Source organism: Aulonocara sp. 'chitande type north' Nkhata Bay, linkage group LG17, assembly GCF_057382095.1.
Source record: "Aulonocara sp. 'chitande type north' Nkhata Bay isolate Kocher_YH1m ecotype deep benthic linkage group LG17, A_spYH_male_GT1.1, whole genome shotgun sequence".
Classification (NCBI taxonomy): domain Eukaryota; kingdom Metazoa; phylum Chordata; class Actinopteri; order Cichliformes; family Cichlidae; genus Aulonocara; species Aulonocara sp. 'chitande type north' Nkhata Bay.
The window spans coordinates 37483378-37505216 of NC_141360.1; the positions used below are offsets into that span (position 1 = coordinate 37483378).

The following is a 21839-nucleotide window of genomic DNA, read 5'->3' on the forward strand; positions in this document are numbered from 1 at the left end:
GATGGCAAATATGTAGATGCAGTTTCATAGTGAGTTCTTCTAAAAAATTCTTATTTGTGAGATATCTCAACTGTTTTCAGCTTCAATATAGCAATAAAGCTTTATCTTAATGACGCTTATGCTTTATAGATATGTGACTTCAACGTCCGTGTCATTTTGGAGGTTGTAGTAAAAGCACCAGACGCACTCCAGCACTGGAAGTTGTTATATTGTTGTTACATTTGTTAAAAATGGTGCTTCTAGCAGATTTTAAAATGACAGTAAATTTGCTGTGTGTAGTGTTGTGTCCAAAGTAGTACACAGAAGCAATTGGGTCCAACCTCTTAAGGCTCCCAGCAGGGTCACAGTGTGCATGGTGTGTGACTTACTGTGGTTTCAACAGTAGCTCTATGTTGCATAGCTTCAAAGATGAGCCAAAACATAGCACAGAGAACTTAAACTAACCTATTTTTGTGGGATGTATGGATTCTAGGAAGCAGCAAGAACTGCACACATAAGGGGAAGGATTTCTCTTTGTAGGAGTCTCTCGACAAACTAGTACGTAGAGCTTATTATAAATGTAAAACAAACAAGAACACAAAAGAAAAGGAGGTAAAATGTTTTTTTAAAAATTGGTCACGTTTCTCAATAAAGAAAAAAAACAACTCAAAACTCTCAGCAGGTGGTTGAAGGTGGCTTATCCTCTTTTTTCTTTCCTCTCCCATGTTCTGTTCACCTGATGTGTGTGCAAAACATCTGTTTTAAATTCAGAATGTTCAGCTTGAATAAAAAGAGCTGCAGAATGAGGAAGAAAGGTGACTTAAGTAATTTTGAAATACTCACACCAAACCACCTGGCACCAACAGCCATGCCGTTCAGAAACTGATTATCTAAAGGGATTTTCCCAAAGAATCATCAATTGAATTTATACAGAGAATGTTCCAACAAAGAGAGCGAGCAGCAATTCTTCGGGCCTTGTCCATGTCAGAGGACAATGGCCAGATTGCTTTAAACTGACACGAAGGCAACAGTGAGCATCTCTGCATGCACAACACAGAAGACCACACCACAGGCTGAGGATTACAGTTCATGTAGGCTCACCAAAATTTGACAACAAATGATTGGAAAAATGCTTCTATCCTAATGATTCTTGTTTTCTCCTGCAAAATTCAGATGGTAGCGACAATATTTGATGTAAACAACATGAAAGCATGGATCAATCATGCCTTGTATTAATGGTTCAGGCTGATAGTCATATTTCATTGGCACATTGTAGATCCCTTAGTCCCAGCTCTCAACGCCACAGAGCTTAGTCTAGCCTGAGTACTGAGTGACGATCGTGTGCATCCCTTTATGAACACAGTGTACCCATCATCTAATGGCTGCTGCCAAAAGGATAAAACATCATGTCAAAAAGCTCAAATGATCTCAAACTGCTTTCTTGATCATTACAATGAGTTCACTGTACTCAAGTGGTCTCCTCAGTCACCAGATCTCAATCCAACAGAACATCTTTGGGATGTGGTGGCATAGCAGGTTTGCCAATATGGACCCAAAATGTTTCGAGCAGGGGTGCAAGCCAGAAATGGCGAGCTTTATCTAATAAAGTGGTTGGTTGGTAAATTGCAGAAAATGAATGGGAAATGTAAAATAAAGCATCATTCCTCGTGAATACTGTCAAATGCTCTAAATGTAGATGGATTTTCTTGAATTCACTCATAATTAATCTCACAAAAATCATGTTGCAACTCTAATCGATTCATTTAACATCGCCACATTCAACATAAAGAAGGTACGAGCAACATATTTCTGCAACCCAAGGAGGAGCTCACTTGATGAAAGGAACCCTCCATGATGGTGATATCAAAGATCTTATACTGTAAACTGTAAATTATGCTGTCTATAGCAGATTTCAGGTTAACCAAATACTTTTAAAACACAGTAAATCTGTGACCACTACAAGGTAATATGTGGAGCTTCTCTCTCGTCCAGAGGGAGTGCATGCTGCAGGATTTCCTCTCAGCAAAGGAAGTGCATTCAGGATCGGAAAATCCAAATTAAAGAGATTTTTGAGCACTCTTCCTGGGGAGTAGGGCTGGGCGATATGACCCAAAATTCATATCTCGATATTTTTTAGCTGGATGGCGATATAAGATATATATCTCGATTTTTTTTTTTTTAAGCCATAAGTTAAGAACAAAAAGAGAGTTCTTAGTCACACTGTGTCCCAGATGTCACACGGGCACTTTTATTTACATACAGCGTAGATATTACTCAAAAATAAATTATCAGCATATATTAAATAATCATGGTCCATAAATAAAAGAAAACAATGTTGTTTTTGTGCATAACAAAAAGCTCACAATTGTGCAGTCAAAATGTAAACTAATAGACGCTGAGCATAATAACAAAGAGACAGATTTCACAGCTGCACCACGTCTCTGAACAGGTGCCATCCTTATACACACACAGTACGTATCACTCCGCGAGGCTCCTCCTCTGTAGCCGTAATTCTCCGACAATCCATCAAGCGGTGCAGCTCCGTAGCTTAGCAAAGTCATATTAAAACATTTTTTTGACAGATTGCTGAGCGCTGTGTACCACATAAAATCGGTTCGCGGTCAGTAAGCACAACCAGAATTCATACATAAGGCGCACTGTCGATTTTTGAGAAAAGGAAAGGATTTTAGGCCGTGCAGCCCCTCTGGGCTGCATGTCGTTAGCGCGGTTAGCTCGCTAACACGTTGACGCCATCCAGCCCCACGCACGGTAACTCGCTAACGGAGATTTTCCGCTTTCATCTTGTCATTGCCTGCAGGTGAAGCTATGGGGGAGTTGTGTTCAGTGCAGGAGAGGCGAGGCCGAGTAACGTTGCATAGAGACAAAAGTGGACGAAAGAGAGGCAAACCTGCGGCTCCACAAGTATAATTATAACGTAACATAGACTATATCGATATAAACGATATTGTCACATCTTATATCTCGTATGAAAATATATCGATATTTTTTAAAAACTCGATATATCGCCCAGCCCTACTGGGGAGAAATGTCCCCCTGACTACAGCTGAAAGGAAGCAATTTTAGTATCCACTATAGGAGCAGGGTTCAGCCTTCAGAGTAAAATCTAATCGGATATGGAAAGTTCTCTGTCTGAAGAAGAGATGGAAAACAGGAAAAAAATATCACCTCTGCAGCAACCTCGCTTGATGCATTTCATTACGCTCAGGCAAGCACCAAGCTTAATTCCACTTAGTTCGAATTTGCCTGTTTAGGCATAATCATTGCAGTCTTTTAGTGTCTCTGCTGAAACTGCAGGAAAAAAAAAAAGTGTTTCTTAGGATGTTAACAAGGTCGTCGTACATATAAAAACATTCTCTTTTCAGAATGTTTTTTTCTTTCTGAAAATATAAGGCTATTAAACCTGCCTCATTATCATGTAAGATTAAAACGACAGGTAAAATTACAATATGATGGACATTTTAAGACCCTTTCCATCAAAATAACAACAAGAACGTCTGCAGTGCTGGTGGGAAGTAAACTGTTGTTGTATATTATGTTAGCTTCCCTGTAACATATCAGTAAGTATTGTTTTACAACTGTAGCTGCCAACACTTTCTTGCTATTTAACAATAACTTGTTAAATTGCAAGGGCTGCACGGTGGTTAGCACTGTTGCCGCACAGCAAGAAGGTCCTGAGTTCAATTCCACCATCAGGCCGGGGTCTTTCTCTCCCCCGGGTACTCCGGCTTCCTCCCACAGTCCAAAGACATGCAGTTTGTGAGGATAATCCAAATTGCCCATAGGTGTGAATTTGCACGTGAATGTGAGCGCGAATGGTTGTCTGTCTCTGTGTGTTAGCCCTGTGACAGACTGGCAACCTGTCCAGGGTGTACCCCGGGCAGCATAAAAAAGGGCAGCACGGTGGTTAGCACTGTTGCCGCCCTATGACAGCTGGGATAGGCTCCAGCACCCCCCGCAACCCCCCGCAACCCTGAAAAGGATGAGCAGAAGCGAATGGATGGATTGTTAAATTGTTGCCTACCCCTCACCCAAACCCACAGGATGGTCCTGCTGGGGCTTTTTCCTGTTAAAAGGGAGTTTTTCCTTCCCAATGTCTCCAAGTCCTCCAAGTCCTAATGGCTCTAATTGTCAAGGATTTATCCTTGCAGGGTCTTTACCTTACAATATAATGCGCCTATATGCAACTCTGGTTATGAATTGGTGCTATATAAATAAAGATGATTTGAGTTAAATTCACAGTGTACATACAGTGCAGCAAAGGAAAAAATGCTACAAAAAATAATATGCAAGAAGTTCCATCTGGTCATATTTTCAAGTAGTTCAAACATTTAAAAAATAAATCAATAAATAAAAAATAAAATTATATCGCACCTATACCGGCAATGAAATTTCTTGCAACTGCTTTCCCCCTTCTCATGTTGAGGATCTGAAGCAGTGTTTATACTGTCAGAAGAGTTAAGTGTGAAAGGAAAATAAAGCATTCATCTACACAAATGTGGCACAACTTAAACGCTCACAGCAGGAGGGCCCTGGGAAAAACAGCGCGGTGTGCACACACACACATATACACGCCTACACGTGTCATGCTCTCTCACACACATACTGTACAGTCTAATTCCTAAGTGTTAACCAGAATGCTTTGATAGATGGAGCTTAAAAGCACATTCGAAACACAAACTGTAACCAAGTGTGTGTCTGGATGAAAGCAGAAAAGAAAGAGGGATTGAAAAGAGGGGCGAGAAGAGGGCACACAGGTGCAGGAGGAGCTCTTTGGACACAGAGTTGTGAAAAGAGAAACGGTCTCAAGGGTCCCGGGGTTGATTTCCTGTGACCTGTGGTGATGAACCGGCGAGTAACCCCTGAGTCTCGCCAGCTACAAAAGGTGCCACTCTGCACTGTGGAGAGTGGCACTTTCAGCAGAGGGGTAGCAGAAAGAGATGAGTGATCCTTACTTCAAAAGGATATCACACAAAAGATTAGGGAGTTTTAAAGTGAAAGTTGAAAAAAACAAAGGGGGGGGGGGGTTGCCACTCACCAATATATTCAAAGACGAAAACGACGAAGAATGGTGTGACCAGGTCGTTGATGCCTTGCACGTAGCCGCTAGCGGGATGCCGGATGGCCCAGATAAACAGGATCCGTTCAAAAATCTTAAGACATACAAACATACACAGAGACAGAGTACCAACGCCATGAAAAGAGAAGAAAAAAATTCAATCCAACACTCTAATAACAACATAGTTGTAGAAATTTTTAACACAATGATTGACAACATTTCAGACATTAAGCTGGTTGGAATTAGAGATTTAAATCATTAAAGCATACATGTCAGAAAGCGAGTGAGGTGTGGAAAAAAAGCATAGGAATCATTTCAGGCGTGCTAAGCTGGTAAAGAAGAAAAGCTGGGCTCATGTCATGGGAAGCAGGTTTCAACTCTGCCACATTAGCTGATCATCTACTTGGAATACTGTTTAAACCCATCTCTTGAAAAACTAAAGGTAGCCTGGGGACTTTTGATCACTTGTAGCATATTTTTTTCCTTTTTTAAGAGGGCTTTGTTTGGTTTCTTTTACAAAAGCATAATCCAGCAGATCTACAGGCGGTCATGCACATACACTCCATATTAATTATGGATGTAGCATCCAGTTCTGAAAAGTGAATCAGACTCATAATTGTCAACCTAAATTCTTTCCAATGCCCAGCAAAAGGGGCGTGGGGTGGGGGGGCTGACACGTTCCTGATGAGTTTATGATCTGGATCATTAGTTTCTAGTCTCATCTGATACAAAACGATGTTCATTTTGTAGCTAATGGTCCAATTTAGAAAAAGACAATAACGCGATGGCTGCTTTAAGACGCATTCAGTTCAATTCAATTTTATTTATACAGCGCCAAATCACAACAACAGTCGCTTCAAGGCACTTTATATCGCAAGGTAGACCTACAATAACACATACAGAGAAAATCCCATCATATGACCTCCTATGAGCAGCACTTTGGCGACAGTGGGAAGGGAAAACTCCCTTTTAACAGGAAGAAACCTCCAGCAGAACAAGGTTCAGAGCGGGGTGGAACCCAGCAGATTACTGTCATCTGTTTTTCAGTCACATCCGCCCCTCCCTCGTTCAGGTGCACTGAAAGTCACTCAACCTCAGCTGTCAGCTGGTCAGTTTTTGGCTAAATGATTTGATTTTATTTAGAAAGAGGGACAATACATATTAATGAACATTTTAACAAATGTAAATATGCCAGATTGTAGCCTTGGGCTAATTTCCATCTGCAGTGTTTGGGTTAAGGCCCCAGTTATTTTGTTTGCAACCTAAGTAGCAAAGGGACAAAAGATGCACCTCATTAGCCAAGCTAGTTAGATAGCACTATAGTCAGCTGACACAGTCACATAGTTTAACGTAGAGCTTGAGCGATACTGAATTTTTGAGGCCGATACCAATAACAATACTTGGAGATGTCCACCTGAATCTGCTTAGATCAATTGGTTATGTTTTTGGCAATTGAAAAACAAACGTGTTGTCAACAGTGAAAACACCAACACTGCTTTGGCGAACAAACTATGTGACATCAAAACTCATAAAATGGCAATAGGATGTTTCTACCGCCTCTTCTCTACTGCCAATGCCGATACATCTACAATTAGCAATTATATAATATCGGCCTGCCAATACATCCACAGTTAATATGAACCATTTCTTTGGCTCTCCATCATCACTGAGCAACACCTCAGTCTTTAGCTCCTCAGCTGTATTTCTTGTTCTTAAAAAAAAAAACTCACTTTGAACTTTGTTCTCTGATTCTGGTGTTGGTCTCCTCCCTCCTCACTTTGTCTCTGTCTCTTCCTCTTCCCCTTTGAGTCAGTCTCCTCCATCTCCTTCTCTTTCCCTTCTTTTCAACATTTTTTTTTGCAAGGCAAACACTTCCATCTTTGTTATGGGTGGCTGTTTAATACTGTCAGCCCCAGTGAATTAGAAGAGGCTTGATGTTTAGCTTGGTTTTTTTCTGTTGTGCAAATGGATTTCCCTCCAAAATACGAAGACAGAAACACATTTTTCTTACACCTTGATGTACCGCACCCATCAAGCCCTTATGTTTTGGTGACCATGTCAGGTTTCTGTCACTTTCTAAATAACCTCATACCTCATTGTTTTATGGTATATAACATGGTCATGGTAATGGGTTTTTTGTTTGTGTTTTTACTGGGAAGTGTCTCCACAAAACCCTCGCCTTTTTATTTAAAGTAATTCCATCATTGCTAAGACAGTGGAAGAGAATGGTAAGCTCTCCCTGGCTTTCTCCTCCACACCTCACACCACCTCTTTCCCTATCAAAGCTGCATCCATCAAACACAGGAGAGGTGCTGGTGAGAGCAAGGGGAGTGGGTAATGGGACTTTCATGCAGCCTCAAAAGCCGACATGCATATTTCACATTGGCAACCGCTTTGAGTGAACTCATGCACACAAAAACTACCCGGTCCGCAGCCGTTTTACTGTGAGGACAAAGACTCTAAACTCTGTATGTTTGTCTGTGGCATCATTTGTATATGAAAGCGAGAGAAAACGCAGCTGCAACTGAATATTTTCTCCAGGAGAAGATAACATTAACTTCATTTGGAGAAGTCCAGTTTAACTTCAGATTCTCCTAATAATAGAGGCTTTTTTTTTTGGGGGGGGGGGGGTGTCACAAAATCAGCTTTTCTGTCTCCTTTGTCAAAAAACTATTGTTCAATTCCATTAGCTCCAGTCCCCCAAGACCCAGATAAGGATAATCTCCAGAGATAAAAAAGAAATTGTTACAAGAAAGGTGTCAACTCAAGAAAATGTTCATTGGTGTCTTGTCCAGATCTTGGGGGAAAAGGGCTGTCCCACATTCAAAACATTAGTCTATTAAATATCCTACAATAACTATACGAGTCGCTTACATCATACCTATTTGTTATGCAAAGACTAAAATTAAAAAAGCTTGTGGTATAAGGCTCATACTGTGCTGAGTGATAAATCCTGCTCTTTTAGCCTATAATCACAAATTGTATGCAAAACACAACACATTTGAATCTTGTAATTGCTGATTATCAACATCTCCTGAAGACAATATTGTACTCGAAAACAAGAAAAACTCCAACGCTTTAGATACCACTTAGGAAATCACTGCAGAATTGCTTCAATATCCCTCTCTCCCTGAAATGGAACAGACTGTTGACTGCCTTCCATCTTGACTAAATCTCCGGAGCCCCAGAGACAAACAAGTGAATGAAATGAAGCAGAGGTGATTTTCAGGTGGCACCGCAGCAAGCATAACCATATAAAAAAAAAAAGAGGGGGGCCTTGGGAGTCTGTTGCATACCAAAATATATGAGGAGCACACTGCTTGAATATTTCAGTGTATGCTGGTGGCTTTTATTTAGCACGTAAGCGGGAAGAGCTGATGTGTGGGGATGAGAGGGAGAAAAACATGGGATCTGGGAGAGGGGAAATGGAGGTAAAAGGAAAAATACAAACATCAGATGAAGTAATAGTGCATACTGTAGATAAGATACTTGGTAGAAAACAAGCACCCAGCCTCCTCCTTGTCTGATCTCATTTCCACGCTAAGCTCCCTGCTTACAGCCTCGACATGTATCCTGTACAAAACAGGGGCAATGGGAGGTGGCACTGCCTGGGGCAACGTGCGTATGTATTCAAGTGTTTGCACATATTATAGGTCTGTGCACTCCTGAATGACAGCAACCCTCATCATTTTCTTTCACTTACAGGTACAAGAGAAAGTTTGGAATTAACATAAGTCTTCATGTAAGTCACAGCAGTCTGACTAAACAAAATACACAATCTTATTTTTGCATTAGCAGTCACGTGCAGTGGAGGCCAGATAGGAGCAGCACCTCGTGCAACCTCTTTCAGCAGTAAACAAATGCAACAGGAGGCTTTTAGAAACGCTTTTTCCTGCAGGAGTGTTTCAGTGCATCCATCTTTCTTTGGATAACTGAGCAGCCTTCTTGATTTGACCATTCCAAGATATTACCTTTCTTCTTTTCTAAGTTTAATCTACTTATCTACTAAGTAAAGCCTGAAAAAATTCTGAATTCATTATTCCCCTACTGACTGCAAAGCATCCAGATCTCGAGGCAGGACAGCAGACCCAAACCATGATGCTCCCTCCACCATGTTTCACTGTGTGGATAAAAGTTTTGGTATTGGTGTGAAATATTTTGACTTATTTTTGGCGTTTTGTTTTATTTTTTAACACAACATTGCACATTGTGGCATAAGATCATTGTTCTACGTCTGTCCTATAGGTATGAAGAAGTTAATTACCTCTCAAAATTTGTTTAGCACCAGACTTCAGATATGTGAAAAAGTGAAAATACACTCTTTGTAAGCATTCTGGCATCAGTCACCATTATAATTAAAGCAAAGCTATTTGGCTGAGGTAGAGAAAAATGAGGCATAACCATTGGGGAATTTGGGATTTTAAACGTTTTACGGACATAAGTAACCATAAGTTGCTAAAGTATATTATTGGCATGATTACTGTTTTTACTACACATATGAATAAAATGGTAAAAAGTTAATTAACCATATGAGTGTTGATGTTGCATGGTTTATCCACCAGAGGGCACTCTGCAATTTCCCTGTTGGCAACATCCCTGTTAAGAACACCACAATTATAACAACCAGATGATCACCGCACTGTCGGGTAGATTGTAAATGAGGAAATAAGAAACTACTCTTAACAAATGTTAGGAAAATCTGCTTATGTTTGTGTCTGAAAGAACGAATGTATCGGCTGAGATATCGGACTTTTAAATCAAAATATCAATCCTATCAGTTGGATTGATACAACAACAACAAAAAACAAAAACAAACAAAAAAACAACCTACACATGACACGATTTCTTTTCTCGTAACCTTGTATGTTATTCTGCTGATAACTGTCCCTTTATGTTCCCCAGCTATAGCAACAGTTGAGTTTAGCGTGTTACAAAAATATTATGACCTCAGCAGTGTAGTCATACGAGGTGCTGAAATGCAAAAAACAGAGTTTCAAACACTTAAATACATACTAAGACTTATTTTTAACAAAAGTCAAGACATTACTAGACTCTTTAATGACCTGCGGCCAACTTGACTCTTGTGAAACATCAAGTGGTCTTTTGCAAAATAAAAATAAATAAATAATAATAATAAACATTGTGACCCATCATTTCTTTCTTGAAGATCCGTGTTTTCCTTTGTGCTACTTTTCCATGAACACATTCTTAGTGGGTGGGTTTTTGTTTAAGTGGACACGTGAACAAAGGTTTTAGTAACTTAGAGATTTCTGCTTGCATTTTGCTGTTAACTTTGGATCCTTATGTTTTCTTTAAATTTACAGACTTTGTTCTTGGTGTGATTCCAAGCTTTAGGACAGAGGTTCTGTTAATTTTTTCTAGTCTGCATTGTGATTGATTACTTCATGTGTTCAATGAAGATCAACCAGATTTTCACCTAAATGCAAAAATCCCACTATGTTGTATGGATGTCTGAGTGTGTATGTGCGTGCTTCCTCGCACCTTTGTGCAGGTAAACACACAAAGCAGCTCGGAGCCCTGGGCACCTCATTAGCCTCCACCTCATTATGGAGTTTTCTATCTGTGTTTTCACTTCTCTGCTTCTCAGGCCAGTGGTTCTACTCATGACAGGCCATCCCTGAAGCACTAGAATAATAAGATAAGCTTAACCCAATATAAATGAATGGAATCAGGTTAATATCCATGTTAAGTTGCACTGGGATGCTGCACTGATAGTCCCTCAGACCAGTGGAGTAACTTCTTACAAGAATTTCATAGCTAAAAGACCACTAACCATACTTACATTATTTCAAGTTATTCTGTAACTTACAATGAGTAGATAGTTAAAGGTTTCAAGCCATAACCTGGCTTATAGTTTCTCACACAGCCCTGACCCTGTTCTGGCTTTACACTTCATGTTTATTGAAGTGTGACATTCTGAAGGGAGACAACAAATCAATCAGATTTTAAATGTCTTCATTGATATAACTATTAAATTACATGTGAAATCACTATTGTCAAGAAAAACCACTGATTTGTGGTTACGACAACTTTGTCACTTTGTGTAACTTATGGGTTTAACACATTACTTCTGAGCCAACTAAATCATCTGCACACATTTAATACAAATGACCTAGTAAGCCAAAAATCTAGTAATTAAAACTGTATTTTTTTAAGGTAAAATCAGTATTGATTATTGTAGGTTCTTCGGAAGCATCTCAAGGTGACTATTGCTGTGATTTGTGGCTATATGAACATAACTCAATTCAAGTGAATTGAACTAATAGAGTGTAATGACAGGTTGGAAAAGTTGTTTTTTTTAATGAACATTACAAAAAACATCCAATACACAGTATATGTAGACTTAAAGTGATACTGATTCATATTAAGTAGCTACAATCTGCATTTACCCATCAACAGAGAAACTGAGCAAACCCGATCTGAGTGAAATCAGCTGATATTAATTTTATACGTATGATAAAATATGTAAAAGCGCAGCAGCTCTGTGTGAGAAACAAATGCCTTTAAAGTATTGTTTATGCATTTCTACTGATCACCATGAGAAAAAAGGTGCTTATGAGTTTTCCTAGCTTTTAACCATATTGTCCAATGTGCACAACTGTGACTAATAGTTCAATGTTTCAAACATAATGCTCAAGATGTTTTGAAGAAAATGACTTCTTATATCGGCCATAACAGAGCACCCAACTGTAATAAGAAATGCTTCAGTAGAACTAACGAAGCACAACAAAAAGATATGAAACTGCCAACCATGCAGAGTGAAAGTTAAAAGGGATCTAATCCCATGCATGTAATTATTAAAATCATGTGTGTTCTTCGCTTGAGCAGCTGTGTATGTGCCCCATGCCAAATCATGCAGTGCTTAAGCAAGGGTCTTCCCATTTTACACTCGCAGGCAGATAGAAAAACATTAAATAAAGTAAGTAAATAAATCAAGATACTGAGACTTGAGTGGAGACAGTATTTTTACTCTAACACTCAACTACTCGTCACAGTTTGTGCCCCATTTTTTCAACCTATATCGTTTTAACTATTGTCATGTTTTTCCCCTCTTTGTAAGCCATCTCACATGTTCTGTCTTTAAGGTGTCCAACATCATCAGTGCCTCTAATTCCAGGACCAAATCTGCCTAAAAGCAGAAAAGGGAAAACCCTGCTAGGTGAGGTGGTGTGTGTGCAGCTGGAGGGGTCTCACCTCTTGAACAGAAGCTTGTTGAAAGAGAGGAATAAGAGGATTAGTTCTCGGTATGTCAATGTGAATCTGCAGAGAGAAGGAGAGAAAAAAAAAAAGACAAACACTGAAGCAACGGGCAGGTTAGCACAGATTTGGCCATTACAGACAGTGACAGGAACGGATAGCGAGAGGAACAGTTAGTGGATTGTTGTCTTTGATTGAAGTCGGACTGGGGTTTCAGTTTTCTGAAATGGATAGCAGCTGTGGTCTTGAATGCAGCACTGCATATGAGTGCCCTTGCATGCTGAGATGCCTCTACGATAATATGTGCTTGCATCAATGCGTGTGTGTGTGTGCGTTTATGCATGTACGAGACCACATTTACACCATTTCAGAGTGTTTACCCCGCAGACGACCGATACGACAGGCGGACAGATTCATCAGAAGGGAGCCAGGCGGATGCAGGGCGGCAGCTGGAGCCAAGCCAACTGAAATAGCCTGGTCTGTTTGTAAGAGTGCGCGGCTGGTTACGGGACTGGGCATTGGGTCCACATCCAGTCCACCTTACCTCTGTCACCTTTGGCTGCAGCACCAAAGATTCAGGACTCATCCTAGGAATGTCTATGTGGATCTGACAGCAACATGGGAGAGAATGTGTTAGACACACACGGACACACACACACAAACACACACAATATAAACGTCCTCCACATGTACTGCATTTTCAGACTTTTTCAGGCGTTATAAAGAAATGACAAAGGACATAAAGTGGAGTTATTACACTCACACCCAGTTCTATATTATATGTTGGAATGTATAGGGTAGCTTTGCATGATTACTTATAATCCTTATTTGTCTTATAGTGTATCAGTTCATCCACTGTTTTCAACAAGCCACTCTAGCTAGTGGCTGCCCCTCACAAACAGAAGGTTTGAGCAAAAGATGGGTGGGGCCTCAGACGCCAAATAATTTACACATCTTCTGTCTTGATAGCATACATAGTCAAGAGCAGTAATAAGAAGAATTTTGAGCATTTGGCTCACAGGGATGACTTCCACATATAGTGATGTTTCTACATCGAGCGAGGACGTTTTTAGAGGTCTGGCTTGTCTCTTTGTTGGTGCGTTTCCAGAATTACTTAATGTAATAAACAGATTTGCATTAAAAATATCTAATGTGGAGCGCGGCCCATCTTAGAAATGGTTAATATTTTGATGCATGCGTCCCTCTGCAACAAAGCCACACTACTAACCACAGAGCCACCAAAACTTACTACAAACCAATACTAAATCCTCCTGGATTTAATGACTGAGTTGAAACAAGGTATGGAAGGAAGCTTTGGTCATGTTTAATATGAGCGTGCACCATTTTCATAGAATATATGACAGAAAATAAGCTAAAAGTATTCAAGGCCACTTTAAAATGGGAAGTTGTGGTATTTCCCATGAAGCAGGACGAGGTGGTATCTTTGAGAATATAATAATTCTCTATGTAAGTTCCAGTAGCATTCAGCTCACTGTTTTAAAATTGTATTTTGACATTTGACATTTTGTAATTGATAAGGCCATCGTAAATGAAGGGTCGGTATTTTCATCCTCTAGTGGTCCAAATATTTTTAATGCATCAGAAATAAACCAACAAAATGCCATCTCCACACAACACTCTTCTCTGCTTGCTTGAAAAATAACAAAAAAAGACCAAAGCTAGATTTCTTTTTAGATCACTTTCTCCTGGGGAAGAATGAAACTGCTGCAGTACATCAAAAGGGTTTGCAGTTCAAGCTGGGACATCCGTATGCACACGTACACACACCCACACACACACACACACACACACACACACACACACACACACACACACACACTGTGTGGGCAAGTTACAAGGAACATAAACAAAAATATAAAAGAGACAAAAGAACAACCTCGAAACAGACGGACATTCAGAATGGATGATGGACACACAAACACAAGGATGACATGTAACAGAAATGAGCGGAGCCCTGTGTGATATCACTTAAAATTAATGACATACTTGAACAGTAGACCCACTTTCTCTTTACAAAATAAAGACTACACAGACTTACTATATTAATAATTGCAGGCCACAGAGTAGAAACTCAGTGAAGCAAATGAACCTCCTAGTGTTCCTTCTTCTTGTGCTTTTGGCAGCGTGATTTGGATCGCCATCACGCTGCAGTATTGCTCATGTTGTCAGCCAGTATTTTGTTAAATTCACAGGCATTGATGGTCCCATCTATAAATGTCATCTCCCTTTTGCACTCAACTAGCTCCAAATCATCACACCCCTGCGCTCTCTGTGCTTCACTGTCGGGACTATGCATTCACTGTAGTGGTCCTGCTGAACCGCGCGCGAGCCAAAATAAATTTCCTCTTTGTGCTTCTTTTTTAAAGTCTACACCGGGTTTTTTTCTTTTCTTTTTTAAGTTGTTCAAACAGGCTGACATTACAAACTGTCCTTTACACTGTCTGAGCTACCACAGAAACACTCTTTCCATGGATAAACCCTGAGCCAAATCTGAAGTACTTGCCCAAACTTAAGGTCCGAGCCCCTTTGCAGCTATGTATCTTAACCCACATTCGGTGCTCAAATTCTGGCCTGCCTACATGCAAATACATCTGCACAGTGATGCGGTGCCCACCTCATAACAGACTGTTGAAAACCTTTAGAAATATTTCAAAAAACAAATTAAATATGGATAATTAAATATGATGTCTTTTCCTATGCCCGATACTTTCAGTAGCTGTCTTATTTCTGCAAAGTTTACCGACTGCGGTTTATTGCAGTATTTTGCTACATTAAACACTAACAGCTGGGAAACTTGCAGATGTTTTGTTGAAGCCTTTATGTGGACCAAATTGCATGTAAGACAGACTTTTGGGATATACAACATTACGTGGGATGTTATTTTGTGGATTAAATTAAACCATGTCATTAAACTGCATATGCCTGACCCTTGGTGTGATCCCCATTTCCTGGCGTGAACCTTAGTAAAATTGAGTCTGACACTCGTGCTATACCTTTTGATTACTTCTGCAGCCGTCTCATTTCGACTCATTTATGGTTGGTCACTGATATTCCTGTATGCTTAACATGTGGGAGAATTCTCACAATAAATGCATTTCTAGCTCCTCGGGCAGTTCTTCTCCACGTGGAGCTATGATGCAGACACGGAGATTCAACATGAAGAAAGTTCTTGATCACTTCAGTTTATTTTAAGTCTTTGCTTTTTAGCAAAACTGTGATTAACATGGGTATTTAATTTTGCTGAACTGAGTTTCTACTTTGGGGGTCTTTCTGTTCACTGTATTGTTTTTAAAGTCTTTGTTTTCGACTCTTCATAAGAGGAAATGATCTACTTAAAAAATGCAGCTATTTAGAGATTGCACAGTTTCAAATGATGTCAAATGAACACGTCTGTGCAACAGAGAATATGCATTCTCATCTCAAACACTGCACTCTACACACTGCATATAGCACCACTTTGTTTTCTATTACATACAGTAAGCTACTTTTTATCTCATTTTATTTTACTTCTGTACTTATTTCATCCAGTCTTATTTACAGTAAGCAAAACCGCACAGGGGCGTCTTCCGATCTGTTGAGTACTGTATGTAAACACACATACAACCACGTAAATATGTATAAACAAAAAAAAAAAATCAAAAAAGAAAAGAAAGAAAAATACAGAAACCCAATACAAACCCACCATCCTGAGCAACATGAATGCCAAAGTAACATATGTACAAACACACATAATCAGGCACACAGCAAAAATAAATAAACAAACTAGAAATCACTAAAGCACAAGTAGAATCTGGCAGAAAAAGGAGGCTTCAAGACACAATCCAAACAATCATCAAAACAAAGTATGCCAGCTCCCTGGCACGGTGCAGAGGAGATCAATGGGAAATTGGACGGAATGTGAGAAATGTGTGTTTTTGCTATCGACAGTTCAGTTTGATGTTCCTTATCGGCTCAAAATGAATGGGAAGTAGTCGAGTGTAAGAACGAGGGGATGGTGTGTGTGTGTGTGTGTGTGTGTGTGTGTGTGTGTGTGTGTGTGTGTGTGTGTGGTGGTGGTGGGGGGTAAAAACGGATATTTTCAGAACCAAACAGAATACTGTTAATTTCAGTATCTCTCTGAAGCCGCTCGTCTCTGGTCTGTGACACAGACACACACAGACGAACAAACAATCAGACGAGTACATGAGGGAGAAGGACGAGAGAACAAAGGAACACAAGCAAGGGGGGGAAAAAATGCAATAAAGATCACATTTTTGCCAAATAACTAGTGGCAGTAATCCTGACTGCAGGGCCAAATTCTGTAAAAAGGCACTCTTTACACACACACACACACACACACACACACACACACATATACAAACAAACAAACGCTTACACTGTTTGTGTCCTAAATTCATGCTGAGCTAATACATTGGCAACGGGAGGATGCTCTTGTAATTAGAAAGAGTCTTTCTGGAGACTTTCATTCATTCTGTCCCTCAAGTTGGGGGATTCAGAAAACTATAGGCATACGAGATGTGTGGGCTCGTGTATATGCATGTACCTGTCTGTATGTGTCTTGATGATGCTCATCATTGCGAGAGTCGTAGTATTGCTGGATGAAGCCGAAATATTCTTGCCTCTTCCTCTGTAGAACGCTTTCCCTCCTCTCTGCGTTGGCTGGCAGGTAACCCTGATAGACAGAGAGTGAGAAACATACAACATCACCCATTTAAACGTTGATGCAAGTCACACTGTAGATTTGATTTTTCCATTTATCTTCTCAGTCCTTCATATATTCTTGTTTTTGGATCCGACTCAATTCAGTAAGAGTTCAGTTTTGAAGTAAAGTTACAGCTGAAAAAAAATGCTGTATTTTAATTCACTTTCTTGCAGACAGCTCAAAGAGAAGATTGATGCTACTTTCATGCCTGTGTATTATTGATGAAGCTGAGGCCTGGAGCTGGTTAGCTTAGCTTGAAAAGAACCTATTTGGCTCATTTTCAACTCCAAACTTTTAACTTTGACTTGACTTGAGTGGCTTTGCATAATTCACACTTCAAGATAATCCCAATTTTTCTTATTCTGGGCTTCGGTTCAGCTACCTTTTAGAGCTGCTCTCGCTTTGAGTCATGTTCTTCTCATTGGCTGTCACTCACAAACAGTAGGTTTGAACAGCAGGTTGGCGGGCCTGTTGTACAGCAAGGATAGTCTATGCCTGAGAACATATATTACAGATATCAACTGTTTATTAACGCATAAAGATCCAGGAGTAGAAAAACAACCCATGTGACAGTACGCTTTATTAGGTACACCAGCTCAAATGCTCATTAATATCTAATAAGCTAATTACAAGTAATGCTCTTCTGCCAAGGTATGCAGAGGAAATGAAAATTTAAGCAGCAGAAGACCACACTGGATGCCACTGCTGTTAACTGACAACAGGAAAATGAAGCTACCGTCCACACGGGCTCAACAAAATTGGACAACAGAAGACTGGAAAAACACCGAGTGGTAAGTTGATACTCTTATTCCCAAAATATTAACAAACAGAGGATTGGCTTTAAATGTTAAGGCTGGCCAGAGCTTCACATTTGCCAGATACTCATCTAACTATTACTACGGGCGTGAATTCTACCATTAGCTCAAAATGCTAACTCATTTTGATGCTCACCATGCCTCTTGTAGGATTAGTAGTGAGTAACCAATTCACCTGTCTTTTTCTAATACATGCAAACATGCTTGTCGATTCCACATGGGATTCATTAATTGAGCATATATTCAGGGAGGCCATCTTTCCAGTGTTTAAAAACACACAATGGTTTTAGGTTTCCCATCTCAGTACTATTTGTTTCTGTTAGTACCATTTAATGAGCTTTTATTTTAAAACTTGCTCTCAAAAAAAACTTGCTTTGAGGTTTTTTTGAGCCAAGTTCAATCACAACACAGACTCCACCACCTGGGACTACATGGTTTGTAAATGATACACTTCACTTTGCAAAGAAAACTTTCTGCTTCCTGCCCAAATGCTTTCTGCTTCTTCAGGGAGTTACCTTTAAATGGGTATTTGTGCACGTGTGGAGGGGGGTGTTTGTCAGATGGCATATGTGAGCATGCATTTGTGAAAGACTGTATCCTGGTTATGCGGTCAGGCTTATGCAATGAGGAGAAAGTCAGCCCTAAAACGAACAACAAAAAAAATACATCTATTAAAAGTGAGAGCTGGGGCTAGGCGTTCTGAAATATTCAGAGAGTTACAATCTTCAAAACTGAACTCAAACATGACTTCAGGCCCTGAAAACTACTTCCCGTGAGAAAAAGCTGGTTCATCTAGCTGTGAAACATTCAAAGGGTCCCTTTTTATTTTAAAATGACATCTATGAATGAACCATTTTTGCCATTTTTCTCTGAAGAGCTTTGATTATGACAACAGACAAAACGACTGCCTGTTATCAACCGCCTGTTAGATGACAACTAAGCAATCTCAGAGACTGAATAACGTCCACCCGCTGCAGGTAAAAGCCCTGTAAGAAATATAATAAATGCGCCTTCAGGTTTTAGATTGTGCTTATTGTGTTGTGTCTGCCTGTTCTTTCTGTGCCTTTGTGGGTTCATGCAAGCTACAGTGGGGCAAAAAAGTATTTAGTCAGCCACCGATTGTGCAAGTTCCCCCACCTAAAATGATGACAGAGGTCAGTAATTTGCACCAGAGGTACACTTCAACTGTGAGAGACAGAATGTGAAAAAAAAATCCATGAATCCACATGGTAGGATTTGTAAAGAATTTATTCGTAAATCAGGGTGGAAAATAAGTATTTGGTCAATAACAAAAATACAACTCAATACTTTGTAACATAACCTTTGTTGGCAATAACAGAGGTCAAACGTTTACTATAGGTCTTTACCAGGTTTGCACACACAGTAGCTGGTATTTTGGCCCATTCCTCCATGCAGATCTTCTCGAGAGCAGTGATGTTTTGGGGCTGTCGCCGAGCAACACGGACTTTCAACTCCCGCCACAGATTTTCTATGGGGTTGAGGTCTGGAGACTGGCTAGGCCACTCCAGAACTTTCAAATGCTTCTTACGGAGCCACTCCTTTGTTGCCTGGGCGGTGTGTTTTGGATCATTGTCATGTTGGAAGACCCAGCCTCGTTTCATCTTCAAAGTTCTCACTGATGGAAGGAGGTTTTGGCTCAAAATCTCACGATACATGGCCCCATTCATTCTGTCCTTAACACGGATCAGTCGTCCTGTCCCCTTGGCAGAAAAACAGCCCCATAGCATGATGTTTCCACCCCCATGCTTCACAGTAGGTATGGTGTTCTTGGGATGCAACTCAGTATTCTTCTTCCTCCAAACACGACGAGTTGAGTTTATACCAAAAAGTTCTACTTTGGTTTCATCTGACCACATGACATTCTCCCAATCCTCTGCTGTATCATCCATGTGCTCTCTGGCAAACTTCAGACGGGCCTGGACATGCACTGGCTTCAGCAGAGGAACACGTCTGGCACTGCGGGATTTGATTCCCTGCCGTTGTAGTGTGTTACTGATGGTGACCTTTGTTACTTTGGTCCCAGCTCTCTGCAGGTCATTCACCAGGTCCCCCCGTGTGGTTCTGGGATCTTTGCTCACCGTTCTCATGATCATTTTGACCCCACGGGATGAGATCTTGCGTGGAGCCCCAGATCAAGGGAGGTTAACAGTGGTCTTGTATGTCTTCCATTTTCTGATGATTGCTCCCACAGTTGATTTTTTCACACCAAGCTGCTTGCCTATTGTAGATTCACTCTTCCCAGTCTGGTGCAGGTCTACAATACTTTTCCTGGTGTCCTTTGAAAGCTCTTTGGTCTTGGCCATGGCGGAGTTTGGAGTCTGACTGTTTGAGGCTGTGGACAGGTGTCTTTTATACAGATGATGAGTTCAAACAGGTGCCATTCATACAGGTAACGAGTGGGGGACAGAAAAGCTTCTTACAGAAGACGTTACAGGTGTGTGAGAGCCAGAGATTTTCCTTGTTTGAGGTGACCAAATACTTATTTTCCACCCTGATTTACGAATAAATTCTTTACAAATCCTACCATGTGGATTCATGGATTTTTTTTCACATTCTGTCTCTCACAGTTGAAGTGTACCTCTGGTGCAAATTACTGACCTCTGTCATCATTTTAAGTGGGGGAACTTGCACAATCGGTGGCTGACTAAATACTTTTTTGCCCCACTGTATGTTAGGTTAACTGTTGATTGACTGTTAGTGTGAATGTGAGCGTGAATGGTTGGTCTGTCTCTATATGTTAGCCCTGTGACAGACTGGTGTACAGGCTACGGGATATACTCCGCCTCTACCTCTATGACACCCAGGCTCCAGCCGAAGCTTGACCCTGAATTAGACAAACGGTCAAGAAAATGAATGAATGAATGAAATCTTGACTGTAACTCAGATATAGTCACTGCAGTGTTGCCCACCAGTTTCTTCCATGTTCCTATAAGTCTGAATGAGTCTTTGCAAAGAGCACAACTGGAGGGGACTCAACTCAGCTGATAGCCAGAGGTGATTGTATTTTGGTTATATATAGAACAAGGAAAGCTGCTCAGTGCAGAAGTAATAATTGAATGTGAATTTCCACCTATGTAGACAACAGATTTATCAGAGTCAACTGTTGAATAATCAGAAACCAATCGTATCTAATTGCCAAATCGACCCTATTCCATCACAGACCCACTCCGTCTTATGGCAACATTTAAGGCAGGATTTAGAGCATGTTGTTATGCTTGACAATCTCATTTTGCAGCAAATAAATACATAAAATGACTGGCCAGGCTGTTAGTACAGTTAAAACTATAATATTTGTCACATAAATAACAAAGGCAAGGGCTTCCAGACAGCCATGCTCCTAATAATGCAGAACTTTGTTAGCGTTTAACCATGACGATTATATAAAAATCCTGTTCAGCTACAGACTGAAACTGTTCTTATAGCAGGCTGTAAACATGATTATTTCTACTGTAGAGTTGGGCACTCTAACATCAGGTCTGTGGGGGCTGAGCCCCAGTGGGCCACTAGAAGAACTCAAGTTTTCTGTGAGTGATGAGTTTGCTTCTTCGTGACCACTAAGTCAGCATATCTCACTAAAGAAGACCATGATGTGTTACTAAATGATCCTGAAAGCTAGCAAGTGGATTTTTGCCCTTATATTGTTACACTGACGTGGCTGCGGCTCAGGTGGTCGAGTGAATGGATGAATGAGTGAATTAGTGACCCACTGTAAAGCCCTTTGTGGAACAGATAAGGTTAAAAGGTTCCATATGAGTGCAGAGCACTTAGCATTTAAGTACAGACCATATGCTGCTCCCATAGGTCAGGACTAAAACTCCCTACATAAATCTTACAAAGATGCCTTTCCTGTAAATATTTCAGCAAACAGCTGCTCTCGTGCACGGATTTGTCATCACTTCCAATTAAAATGAGCATATTTGGCTGCTGATCACACGCAAGTTAGAGCAACTGTGTCTTGGACTGGCTTTAGTGGAATCCCCATCAAATTAAATTCATCTACCTTCTC

General features: G+C 40.4%; 1 protein-coding gene across 3 annotated transcripts in view; it reads right to left on the reverse strand.

Moving 5' to 3' along the window:
* Window positions 1-21839, reverse strand: part of tbc1d22a (TBC1 domain family, member 22a) — a 164953-nt gene that overhangs the window by 93321 nt on the left and 49793 nt on the right. Inside the window, exons 7-10 of one of the 3 annotated variants that reach the window (XM_086268939.1) lie at window positions 16839-16967; window positions 12819-12881; window positions 12272-12337; window positions 5036-5150 (exon numbers count right to left, since the gene is read on the reverse strand). In XM_086268939.1, coding sequence (XP_086125065.1) covers window positions 5036-5150; window positions 12272-12337; window positions 12819-12881; window positions 16839-16967 — 373 coding nt within the window. The remainder of the gene's footprint in view (window positions 1-5035; window positions 5151-12271; window positions 12338-12818; window positions 12882-16838; window positions 16968-21839) is intronic. The other 2 variants (XM_086268938.1, XM_086268937.1) reach the window with 2 other exon arrangements.